This window comes from Filicampus tigris, chromosome 5 (assembly GCF_054856515.1).
Source record: "Filicampus tigris isolate MCC_2025a chromosome 5, RoL_Ftig_1.0, whole genome shotgun sequence".
Classification (NCBI taxonomy): Eukaryota; Metazoa; Chordata; class Actinopteri; order Syngnathiformes; family Syngnathidae; genus Filicampus; species Filicampus tigris.
In genome coordinates this window covers 28,220,001-28,232,811 of record NC_141221.1, presented here as the reverse complement: position 1 = coordinate 28,232,811, position 12,811 = coordinate 28,220,001, and the positions used below count along the sequence as shown (strand labels likewise).

The window sequence follows — 12,811 nt, the reverse complement described above, 5'->3', positions numbered from 1 at the left end:
GAAGTCAACCCAAACATATTTTTTTCAAGAATATGTTCCCAGCAGGCCCACTAGTTGAAACACGGCATTCTGATAAATTTTGCGTTTGTGAAATATAAGTTAAGCAGCAAAATGCACTCGTTTTTAGCCATCTCTTGGGGTGGCCATTTTGTCTTCTGTCCACTGAAAATGACATCACAACTGCTCACAACGACCAATCACGGCTCAGATTCAGAAAACATGTCAGCCGTGATTGTGATACAGTACCGGTATCCCATGCAACACTAATGCAGACGTTGTGAATTGGGTCAATTTGTGGAGGACCTCAAATGTGTTATGTTCCCCTTCATCTGGCGATTAGCTGGGTCTTAAACATAGGTGGCATGAAATTAAACTGCACTAATAAACTCATCACCAGTGGGTGATGGAACTGAAAAAATGGAAAACAACTTGGGGTTTTAAACAGATTTGCTGCTATTAATATCGTGATATTGCAATTTTAATATTGCAATATCACGATATTGACGATGTTGTGACATGCCTAATATACATACATACATAAATATTTCCTGATAGTTTGTAAAGTGCATTTAATGTAACCTGATGTTCCTGATGTCCAGCTCCTCAATGATTTCTCTTGGAAAAAGGAATCTTGAGCTACTGTCTCCACTTGGGCTATTGGACACAATGAAGACCAGGGGGCATCGACTGGTCTTCACAAAGTACCTCAAAGAAAAGGTAGAAAATGAGCGCAACCGAAACATGAAAATGCAGTACCGGTATACTTTTCAAAGACTAGTATGTTAATTGGAAACAGTTATCTTCATTTCATTCTTCATCATTCATGTTCATTCTTATCTTCGCTGCTGTCTTGTGTCGTGTTACGTGGAGTATAAAAGATTGACCAAATGCGCCATGGTCAGGTGAAGTGATGGATCATTTTGTAAATATAATGAATGGACTACGTTCCTAGGAGCAACATTGGCTTGAATTGGGGAAATTGACCTCAATTCTAAATTCTCGGCTTCAAATTTAGACACTAGAGGTCGCCAGTGCTTTAACACAGGACCACAATTTATGCAGAGGGACAGGTTCAATGCAACATTCTTTCAATATTCAATGCAACAGATGATATATGATATCATTTTATATTGATGTATTATGTACTAGTTGCTATGCATGTTTGCTGTGCACTTGCTGTACTTATTTGCTATGATGTGTTGTGATCATTTTCTATGTTTCATTTATTTGCTATGTTTAGATGTGTTGTTCAACAACCTTGTTATTGAGTTTGCTTTACATGCTTAGCTATTGCCACATATATACTCAGTGATTGCTTACTAGATGCTATGTTTGTGTCATGTCATGTCATCTTCCAAACCGCTTATCCTATATAGGGTCGCGGGGAGTTGCTGGAGCCTATCCCAGCCGTCAATGGGCGAAGGCAGACTACACCCCGAACTGGTCGCCAGCCAGTCGCAGGGCACACATAGACACTGTCACTGAGCGGGAATCGATCCCACGCTGCCCGCACACAACTCAGGCGTGTGTACCACTACACTATCAGGGACTCGCTATGTTTGTGCCATGTACATATTCTCACAATGTTACTCTTATGTGATAAGAGATGTAACTATGTTAGGCCCATTACTACAGAAAGATGTAGTAATGTGATTGAGAAGCATAAGGTTGATTTTATTATTACTTATTGTGATACTGTATAGGAACTGGTGAAGACTTCGGATAAAAAGGAAGTATTAGACTGAATGGAGGAATTTTATAAAAGCAATGTTTTTCATTGAACATTTGTAGGAAGATGATGGGGTGATGCTGATTGTATGCCACTGAACAGGACATAAGATTTATGGTCACACACCGATATGCTCTGTTGAACACAGGCCGATGGGCAAGAAGGCAGATTTCCAAATATGGAGTAAAGGTAATTCGGACAAGGGTGAACGATGAGGAATGTCATGACGTGCTTTACAGTGGAATTTTCCATGACCTCATCTCGAAGCTTCCAGAAGAATGAGTACCTATAAAAGGTCTCAGCCTTCAGAGATCATTGCTCTCTTCCTTCTGCCAGCTAAGAGGGGCGCATAGAGAGGAGCTGCGCGGATGAAGTGAGCCTTTTGATTCTCTAGTGTAAGACTGCGACAAAAGGACTTATCTTCTTTTGGACTAAACCAAATGACAACAACAATAAGGTAACATTAGGAAAAACACTATTGCATTTAAGAGAGAGTTAGACAGCTTACTTTTCTGAATTCCGAATACCTTGTCAATGAATTAGGATTCGTGTTAAGAACTGATCAATCTTAATTCCACCCAAAATAGACTGATGCTTTTCCTTTCTATCACATTTATGTCTTTAATTGCATTTAACCTAATTTATTTATTTTTATCATTTTCTTAAATTCATGCTCTTTCATTATTAGGGTTTATCCTTTCCATAATAATCAACTGGATTTTGTTGAATTATCTCAGTTATTGGGAGTTCAGATTTAGATGGAAAAATGTTTTGCTTATAAAACCAATGAGTAATATCATTTTCATAGTGTTATGATAAAAGGATGTCCCTTTCCTATTTGATTATTATCGTTTATCACTATTCGTATGAATCATTTCCAATTATTATTTGACTATTGTAACCATTTTATTTCATAATTGTTCATGATTATTGATTGTAGTATGTGTCTGGCGTGTTCAACATTGACTGATAATTGTATGCTTTATTTATACCTTTATTAAAATTTTCTTTAAATTATAAAATAATCTTTGTCACCTTATTATTTTCTTTTATTTCAATCATTCGACCTTTTTAATGAATAACTGCACCCATAACAACGGTATACACCATAAATGAATTAAAATAGTTACTCAATGGAAACAAACCCGAGCCATCCTACCAAAGGAAGCTAAATTTTCTAGGTCGTAACAAGTGCAAACGATTCTTAAGAGGTAGAGCTGCCTAAAAAACGGGAGTGGTCGGATCATTCGCCTTAATTCTAAAGTGGTCACTCATTAAGAGCGTGTGGGCGACGGAAGACGGGTTGACCTCGTAATACTACGGCAGTTAGTACCAAGACGTGTGTACCTCGACGCCGGCTTAAGAGAGCTTCTGTCTCCCCATGAGGCCGCGTTACTGCGGGCGGGGGATAAGGGAAAGTTCAAACCCGTTAGATGGAGAGCTGGTGAGGACTAGGACAGGTTAGTTAGTCCTCCGGTAAGTGGAATCTAACACTTACGTGTGTTGTGCTATGTGCGTCATGCATGCAGGCACACGGCAGAGATTGCAGCCCAAATAACACAAAAATCCTCTTCTCATGGAAGGTGCATATTTTTCAGGTTATAGGCATAGCTTGATAGGTAAATTAAAGTTGAATTGGTAGAAATGGGCCAAATTGTTATCAATAATCAAGTGGCAATTAGCAACGAATCACCACAGCTGAAATGAGGGTGATGGGGACTAAAAACAGTGGGGTTGAAGTGAATTATGAGGTTTCTTGGTTGCGTCAGCTCACCCGCGTTTTAGCCCCACCTTACCCACCTTTAAGAGCCACCCCCAAAATCCGGACAACTTTTTCTTTTTCAAGATGGCGTACAATGCACCTGAGTGTTCAGCGACCCTCTTGATATGTCGACTTTTTTTTTTGTTTTTGGTGATTGGTGCTCTATTCATGTACTCTGCTGGTGTATGATCGCCGATCTTTGCTGGACTTGCGTTGCAGCGCTGGAGGTTTGGGTGCACTTGAGGATGGTTGGGAGAAGACGTTGCCTGCTGACATCCTGGCGGACCTTTTCCGTGTCCACTCGCTCTCAATAAGGTGGAAGCGGTGCTGCTGCAAACGCGGTGGCTGGAGAGCGAAGCTGAAAAGGGAGCTAAAACACACTTTGTCCCCTGCTCGTTCCCGTAAGCACGGATGGACTCCGTTGGTGCAACGATTCTGGTAGTTTTCACAAACCATCCCTGCCCTACTTGCGTTACTTAGCTGTACTCAAATGTTCAAAATCAAATGTTTTACTGGTCCCAAACCAGTGTCCGTATTGCTAGCTAAACTGTAAGGTTAGGTTACCTCTCTATGGGTTTTGAAATGACAAATGAAGTTAGACGTCGTTGTTGTGTCTTCGTTTCGCGAGGCGCAACCATGCGTTTTTCGAAACTATTTTTGTCAATGTCATGGACAAAATAATCCATTAATTCAAATTAGTCATCTTCGGAGTTGCTCCGACGCTGTTAGTATTTATGTTGCCACGTCACACTAACAAGTGATGCTGACCAGGTTGCCAAGTTGGCATGAATGAACAAAAAAAACCCTTTTTTCTTTCTTACTTTACTTGCTAAAAAGTTAAACTGTGTTCAAAATGTGTGCAAAATTATAACCATAAACAGGATGACTTGTCAAGTCATGAAGTCCAAGTCAAGTCGAGTCACTTAGACTCAAGTCAAGAATAGTCATTCCCGTTTTTGTCAAACAAGTCACAAGTCCTAAAAATAGCAATTCGAGTCTGACTCGAGTCAAGTCATATGACTCGAGTCCCCCATCTCTGATTCTCCTTTCCCGAGATAAAAACCTAGTTAAAGATAGTTGTCTTTTTCTCTCTTGGGTGAGAAGGTGAGAAGAAACTGACATGTCACCTTCGATTAGATTTGAAAACGAAACAGAACATGAAAGGGTCCCGCGGGTATTGCGCAGCTGCCGTGGTTGCCAGGTGATGAAGTGTAAATTAATCCTCCTATCTTTATGGACACTTGTGTCCTTCTTCTTGTTCTCTCTGTTCTCCCTCACGAAATTACATTTAGTAAGCCGAATGTATTCGGTGCGAAACATGGCAGGGAGGAGACGTATTCAAATTGGTCCTTAAAGGGCTTTAGCCGATCAGGACGCAGAATACAAATGTGGGGTTTGTACGCTGTAAAAAGAAAAAGCATGCTGAATTACACTGTAAAAAATACAGGCAGCCAACTAGGACACAATACAGGTTCGTACGCTATTTAAAAAAAAGCATACGAACTAGCACTGTAAAAAAATCAACAATGTAGCGAGTCTGCGAAAGGTGAACCGCGATATTGCGAGGGACGACTCTATTTGCATTATTTGCATACGGACCTACAGCACATTTTGACAGACAAAATGGCCCTTCGCCATTGTGGGGGAAAGGGGAATATTTACTTCTACTTATATTTAGCTATTTACCACTGACCGTTTCAACTCGCCATTGGCGATGTGACAAATGTGTGTGCACCCTGCTTTTCTAAATGGATATAAAGCATCAGAAGCTGAGCTGCACTTACCTCAGAATATCATGCAGACCACTAGGATTGTGGTAAAACTGGTTTGGGAAATCCTGTGGAAAAAATGCATGGCTAAATAAATTGTGCACAGCAAAAATCCATAACACAAACTTGATTAGACATAAATTGTACGGGGTCCAAGAAATTCACAGTTTGGTTTGATTTGATACTTAAGAGTCACGGTTCGATATTTTTCAACACAAAATGTTCCCAAAACAAGTTTAAATTGCAAAATTTTGATCCATTTAAAAAGAATAAAATTTCATTTTTTTAAACGCTGCCGATGATAAAAGACATGAGTATTTCTTCTTTTGGGTTGAGTGGAAGTTGGTTGAAGTGTGTAGAAGTTTGTAATCGCAAACAGAAGCCCGTTTAAAATGACAGGCGGAACGGCATATAGGCGATTACTATTTGCTCTGGCCGGACAAAACGGCAGATAAACGGCGTAAGGGTACCTTGTCTGCAGGCAGAAGGCTATAAACGGAAGGGGAAATTTTAGTAAAATGTTCTGCCTTGTACAGTTTTTTGGTCATCGTTTCTAGCTGGACCCCCTTTTTGAGAACGGACATTACGTGTTCGGATATCTGGTATTGTTCAGTTGCGGTTTTTGTAGAGACAAGTCAGTTGTGCAATAACCATTTTCTTATTTTTACCTGAATCATGTTTCTGCGTTACAGAAATCGCATTAAAGTGAAAAAAAGTTTCCAAAATTGGAGATAAGTGTTTTTCACAGGACAGTGACGATATATTAGTGCTGTCAAAATTACCGCGTTAACGGCCTGTAATTAAATTTTGTAATTGATTGCGTCAAAATAAGGTTCCGTCCAGCTGCAGAGCAGGATGACCCAGCTCTCATTATTTCTATCTTGCAAGACCTATATGGCCATTCTCACTCTTATGTCACCGTACAACAGGTCTTCTTTGCAAGACCACCACTTCCTTGTTGGAGGTGCGAAGCGAGACTATTAAGTGGTAGAGGGAGGGTCTCCCGGGAGGTTCTCATGGACGTAGCTACTCTTTTCCATCTGCTCATGGTCTTCAGTTTAGTGTCCAGGGTAACGCCATCCCGTGTGTGCTCCTCAGGGGCCTGGTTTGTCTGAGCTGATGAACCTTTAGAAGCGTCAACAAGAGCAGCTTGACAATCTGGCATGCACCGTTGCTTCCCTGCAGACCCCTCAAACTCAAAGTCGGATGTTGCAAAACAATGTGGTGATTTGTCGTACGTGTCAACAGCCTGGACATTTTGCCTGTCAGTGTGATGGTGAGCGTGTCCCCTATCATACTCGTGCCCACTCTGTTGCAGGGCCAACTTCTAACATTCCAAGTCCTCCCTTGTCCACTCAGCCGTCGGAAAACTGAAGCCCACTGAACTGTTGAGCCAAAGCTCGGTAGGGAATCTCCAGGCTCCGTAGATGGTACACTGACTGGCCTGTCATCATGTCATCTTGTGTAAGTATTGATGTTCTCATGGAGGATGTCTCTGTGTTGTGCTTGGTGGATACTGGGTCCATGGTATCCTCCATAATCGATAGTTTTTTCCAAGAGCATTTTGCCCCTTGGTGTTATGATCGCCTGTGGCCTTGTCATTGGCTACAGGTGTGAGCAGCTAATGGCCTAGCTATTCCCTATGTTGTCTATTTGGAGCTTGATTTGACCCTCTGTGAGAAGGTGATGATGTGGTATTTTAGTTGTTAAGGACGCACCTGGAGCTGTCACCTCTCCCCCTGGTGTTTTGGGGATGTTTTGGGGACTTCATTCAGACCAGGGTAGGAGCTTTGAGAGCGCCTTGCTTCATCAGCTCTGCTGCTTGTATGAGGTTGCCAAGTTTTGTATTACCCTGTACCCTCCTGCAGGCAATGGGCAGTGCGAGCACTTCAAGAGAACTCTTCACAACCTTCTACGCACTCTTCCAATTTCTAGGAAAGAGGATTGAATTTCATGTCTGCCCCAGGTATTGTTTGCATGTAATACCACACCCCATCAGAGCACAGGAAAATCACCTTTTTATTTGGTAGAGAACCCCGTCTTCCCATAGATTTTCTTTTAGGGAGAGTTCAGGATCCTGTACAGGAAAAGGTAAAGATTTGGGTTGTCGAGCATCAGTCTAGGCTTCGGGTAGCTTTTGAAGGTGCTCAAGAACGATTGGTTGCAGCGGCTGGCCGCCAGAAAGAGCGTCATGACCAGCACGTTCGTGAAGCACCTTTACCAGTGGGTCAGTTGGTCTATCTGAGAGACCACAGTGCGAGGGGTTGCCATAAAATTCAGGATGCCTGGATTCCTGTAGTTCACCAGGTTTTAAAAGCCCCAGCAGATTAAGGTTCAGTTTATACCATAGCTCCAGTTCATTACCTAAATCGCGCACGAACAGTCCATCGTGACATGTTGAAGGCCGTTCTTAGGCCCGAACCTCTGGCTCCTACTCCAAAGGCCCCCTCTCACCCTGTGGCCTGAGACCGGAATATGGTGAGTCTCTTGGCAATGGTGATCTATGGCTTTCAGTGCCGGAGAATTCTTTTCCCTCTTCCTCGGTACCTTGTTCTGCAGGCCCGAGTAATGGCTCTGCTGTAACATCTTCATAGGTCCAGGCCTGACCGAGCACATTTTCTTCGACTGGCATTGAACCACTGCCCTATTCCTTATCTGCAACAGAGCAACCTGGCACCAATCAGTGGGCTCTACGTCGGTCTGCTCATATCACAGCGGGCCACCATTCTAACATTCATCACCGTCCCTTGCCTGCAGGGCAAGATGATTGTCTAACACAGCAGGTGCAGCCAGTGTCTAATGCCCAAATAGCTGTCTTCAGGTCTTGGTGTTAGTGTGTGTTGCGCCCATCGTCGGGGTGACGATGCAAAATCTGGGGGTAGATGTGGCAAAATAGAGCCACACATCTTACCACAAGAGGCGTCGTTGTGGCTCTGATAATTAAGCCTATAAATAGATTTGGCCGGCACCCTTGCGGCTCTTTCTTCCTCTTCCTCCTTCACGGAGCCGGCACAGGTGAAGTGCGAGGATTAGTGTCTGTGTGAGAATGTGGCGTTCTCTCTCCAGTCCTGCAGCCCTAAGAGCTAGGGCTCTTGTTTCGAACACCACATTTGACCCCTCTGTCCAAGTTACTTGTTCAGCAGTGTTCGATTCCTTTGAGCCAGTTCCTTTGACATTTATGGAGGATGTGATTTGTCATATGAAACCATCGGGCTCCCCTTATGACTCCATTCCTCCACACTTCTTTAATGAGATTCTCCCGACAATTGGTAAATCGGTTTTGGCCATTATCAACAGCAGCCTGTCTACTGGTGTGGTCCCCCAACATTTTAAGCACACCCACCAGACTGGCCCCGACATGAACCTCTTCTCTGGCCTTCTACGATATGTTGTTGATTTTGGTATGGATGTAGAATTTAGTTTCATATTTTCCTCATGATTCTTTTATACGTGTCTGTCTGGTTAGGTTATTGAGTCCATCTGTACTCGGTTACCAGATCCCTTGAGTTGCTCAATCAACTCCCTCTACTACTTTTTTGTCCAGGCGTTCCTCGTCTCATCAGTTTCTATTTAGTTCCTTGCTTCCCTTCAGTCTTTGTTGGTTCATTGTTTTTGTCGTGTGTTTGTGTGCTGTCTTAGTCCAAGTCAAGTAAGTTTTGTCCACCTGTGCTCGTTTACCCTGATCCCTTGTGTTACCCCATCATCTCCCTCTATACACTTTGTGCCTTGGCCAGTGTTGCCCGTTGTCTCGTCTGGATTTGGTTTATTGTTTTCTTTCAGTCTTTGTTGGGTCATTGTCTTTGTCACCTCTAACTACTGTTTGTTTGCTCACTTGATCCAGTTACAGCTGGTTTCCTCGTGTTTGTTTAGTTACTTTAATTCTTGTTGTTTTATACTTCAGTTTGTTTGGTGTTTTTGATTTTTTTGATCTTGTTTCTTTTGTTATTTTCAATTCTGTGCCCCTTTGGGGGTACTGTTTTGACTGGTTGTTACGTGATTTATCAGTTGCTATGCAGTTGCTATGGTCCTTTTATTCTTTGTCTTTACGATGTCATGAAAACTTAGAGTTTAAAAGTTTGAGTTACTCAGTGACATTTTGTCAGTACGTCAAACCTTTTTTGAGTGAGGATGCAAACCCTCTTCCAGTCCTGATCTCTGTTGCTGCTTTGTATTTTTGTTGATAAAGACTTTTTACTCTTCAACTTCCGTGTCATGTCTGCGTATGTGTCCAAATCCTGAACCACACGTGACAGTTCATGGGTTAGTGTGACCTGCTCTAATGTTTAATCAAAAAGATCATGTTTTTAATATTAAGAGACTAAAATTTTAAAAACAGACAGCAGATAAAGTTTCATCCTTTTTTTCTTCCGATATTTTCTAAACAGCTTAATTTGACCCACGAACATAACAGGAGAGTTCAAAAAGGTTTTGACATTTGTTTCGTTATGAAATAATCTTCACAATACAGACAAACAAACAAACAAACGTTGGAGGCACATGTAACAGCCCAAGACCGACAGAAAAGTCTCTGGAACCCTACTATAAACACTAAAGAAAGTCAGCCATTTTTAATTTCCTTTCAAATTTGGCCTTATTTTTGGCCTTTTATAGAGGTCATATTTTATTATAAAGGAAATCCTCGATTTATGAACGATTTTCGTTCCAACACTGGCGATGTAACTCGAATTTCCGCGTATGTCGGATTACACAGTTAAAGTTGAAGTTTTTCATCAAAATACTAGTATAAAAAACGAAAATATATTACAATAAAAACATCAGATGCTGTACTTATTACTGCTGAGAGGTGGATGGAGAAGAAGGAGAGGAGGGCAAAAAAATGCAAACATACTGCCGGCGCATAAAGACACGATCGGGACACTCTGCGCATGCTCAACCGGTAGGAATCCCAGACTGTGTAGTACAGGAAGTGCTTGTATGCAGAAGTGCAGTGTTCGGCATGCAACCCACCGCAAATACACAAGCAGAGGTAAACAAGCTCAGAGACAGAGCACAAAAAGCACACTTTTGGAGCGAGGAGACCGACTGCTTCATTCCTGTGCTAAGTGACATTAATATCAAGTATTTTATTGACAGTTGAAAGTAACAAGCGAAAATTACGTCCATTTGAGTTACGATGCCGCGCATCGTCGTTCACAGTGGGTTATTCAAATGCCGGATCAACTCTGTCCGCTTATTCAAATAAACAGGTTCAAATCCAAATGTTTCAGAAATCTGAATTTTGACCTTAACCCGAACATTGACTGCATGTAAACATAGTGACTGTGGTGCTGGAGACAAAATGGCGGAAGAGGCACGGGTGTCGTAAAGTCGAAATGACGTAGGTCACGTACGTCGTAATTCAAGGACTTCTTGTATTAATAATTACCGGTAGTACAACAAACAACAACAACAACAATAATAATAATAATAATAAAACTCTAGTAAGAAAAAGTATACTTTAACTTTGAGCAGTTTAAACAAGAGAGAAATGTTAATGGTGAGGTTTACAGTCTTAACACACAGTATAATAATTGCAAAAAAAAGTTTCTTACTTCACGGATTTCACTTATCGCAGGTTATTTTCGGAACGTAACCCCCGTGATAAACGAGGGACCAGGAGTGAAGTTGATTAAAAAAAAAGTCATGGAGGGATTATTTCTGCACCTACCTCAACCATTATGAGATTCATTCCTGTAGATTGTGCATCACCAACCATCTTTAGGCAGTTGTACTTGTTGGCCCTTAGAAGGAACTCTTGGAATTGGGCTGACTGTGAGGTACTGGGTAAACTGTTTGTTGTCCTGTCTAACACATAACAGACACAGTGATACAGAGAAATAGGCATTCATAGAAAGCAGGTGGAATTTGGATTACACTGACAAAACATAACACCGTCAAAAGAAACTGTATTTTTCTAAATGAAAATTTAACTTGTCAACATTTGTTTCTAATTTAATTAGGGATGGCTGAGTACTGAAACCAATGTATTAAAGCCTCGCGAAGGCTGCCAATACCAGCCATTAGGGATGTAACTATGCTAAATCACATTTCGGTTCGGTTCGGTTTCTTGGAAATTTCGGTTCGGTATATTTTCGGTACGAAAAATAAGATTTTTTTTTCAAAATATGTTTATTTTGAAAAGATGACAAGTGAATGGTACATGGTTTTTTTTCTCGAAATAACTAAAAGCGAACCATTCGAGTGTATATTCTAAGAAATTCCTCCAGAATAAAAAATACACTAACAATAAAGATCTCTTAATTTTGTAAATCATTAAAACACTGAAATCTTTAAACACTCAGCAGCAACAGCCTATGACACATCTAAGTATTCAAGTTAAAGACAAGTTGTCATTACAGTACATACAAACTTTGTGATAAAAAAAATACATACAATAACAGTTACAATTATTGCTAACTGTATTAAAACTATTTTTATAATGAAATACAGTAACTTTAAAGTCTGTATGAAATTAATTAAAATTATTTACACTTTTTAAGCATTGAAATCTTTGAATGTTCAACAGCATATTGTAACGAATTGGGTTATCTGTGTTGTGGTCAGATTTGTGTTTTGCTGGGTTGTGATGTTTCTGAGGTTCATGGACGCATCGTACGGCTAGCGAGAGAAGCAGCATTGATCGAAGAACAGAGCTGTTGTACTTTGTTTTTGGCTAAAAATACTGCTTACTTCCTCGTCTAACAAACATTAAAAGTCAGATGGTGTCATTTTAAGTGATATTATGTTAGACATGCTAACTACAGCATAGCCGCCGGTCTCATGTAGCAATGTCGGCACACAATTTTTGGACTTATACACGGACCTTTCCCCATCGGCGATTTTAACAGAAAAGCTAGAATGTTCCCAAACAAGAGACCGCAGTGTACGGGGGACCTTCAAGCTCTGGCTTGTTTGCATGTGCCATTATAATGCCATTTATCCATGCATTTATGATTTATCATGGCTTCTGGCATCTCTCCCGCATGCAACAGTCAATAGCGCCAGTGCGTAAACTTGTGCTAATAAGTGGACTGAACCAAACGCAAGTAGACCGAACCGAACATCCATCCATCCATTATCGATACCGCTTATCCTCACAAGGGTCGCGCGGCGTGCTGGAGCCTATCCCAGCTGTCTTTGGGCAGTAGGCGGGGGATACCCTGAATTGGTTGCCAGCCAATCGCAGGGCACACAGAGACAAACATCCGCACTCACAATCACACCTAGGGGCAATTTAGAGAGTCCAATCAACTTACCAAGCATGTTTTTGGAATGTGGGAGGAAACCGGAGTACCCGGAGAAAACCCACGCAGGCACGGGGGGAACATGCAAACTCCACACAGGGAGGCCGGAGCCGGGATCGAACCCACGACCTCTGAACTGTGAGGCAGCCGTGCTAACCAGTCGGTCACCGTGGCGCCCCGAACCGAACATGCCATACTGAAACATATTAATACACCCATGTGTACTGTTACACCCCTACACTGATACTTTAGGTGCCATCTGGTGTCCGTAATACTAACAGAAGGTATATGACATGCAACAATGACA

At 41.6% G+C, this 12,811-nt stretch overlaps 1 protein-coding gene and 1 long non-coding RNA gene across 7 annotated transcripts in view; one reads left to right on the top strand and one right to left on the bottom strand.

Annotated features, from left to right (window-relative positions):
- rad17 (RAD17 checkpoint clamp loader component) overlaps positions 1–12,811 on the bottom strand; it is a 78,391-nt gene that overhangs the window by 51,871 nt on the left and 13,709 nt on the right. For all 4 annotated transcript variants that reach the window (XM_086030162.1, XM_086030163.1, XM_086030164.1 and 1 more), the window contains 3 exons: positions 10,929–11,065; positions 5,276–5,328; positions 580–705 (listed from right to left, as the gene is read on the bottom strand). In XM_086030162.1, the coding sequence (XP_085886288.1) occupies positions 580–705; positions 5,276–5,328; positions 10,929–11,065 (316 nt within the window). The remainder of the gene's footprint in view (positions 1–579; positions 706–5,275; positions 5,329–10,928; positions 11,066–12,811) is intronic.
- On the top strand, positions 1,564–9,462 carry LOC147148013 (uncharacterized). Of its 3 annotated transcripts, XR_015086752.1 has the most exons (4): positions 1,587–2,186; positions 3,711–3,929; positions 6,579–6,724; positions 6,964–9,462. It is a non-coding gene; the product is annotated as an uncharacterized LOC147148013 (long non-coding RNA). The 3 variants fall into 3 exon arrangements; XR_015086753.1 differs by having other exon boundaries at positions 1,564–2,186; positions 3,711–6,494; positions 6,579–9,462; XR_015086751.1 differs by having other exon boundaries at positions 1,654–2,186; positions 6,579–9,462.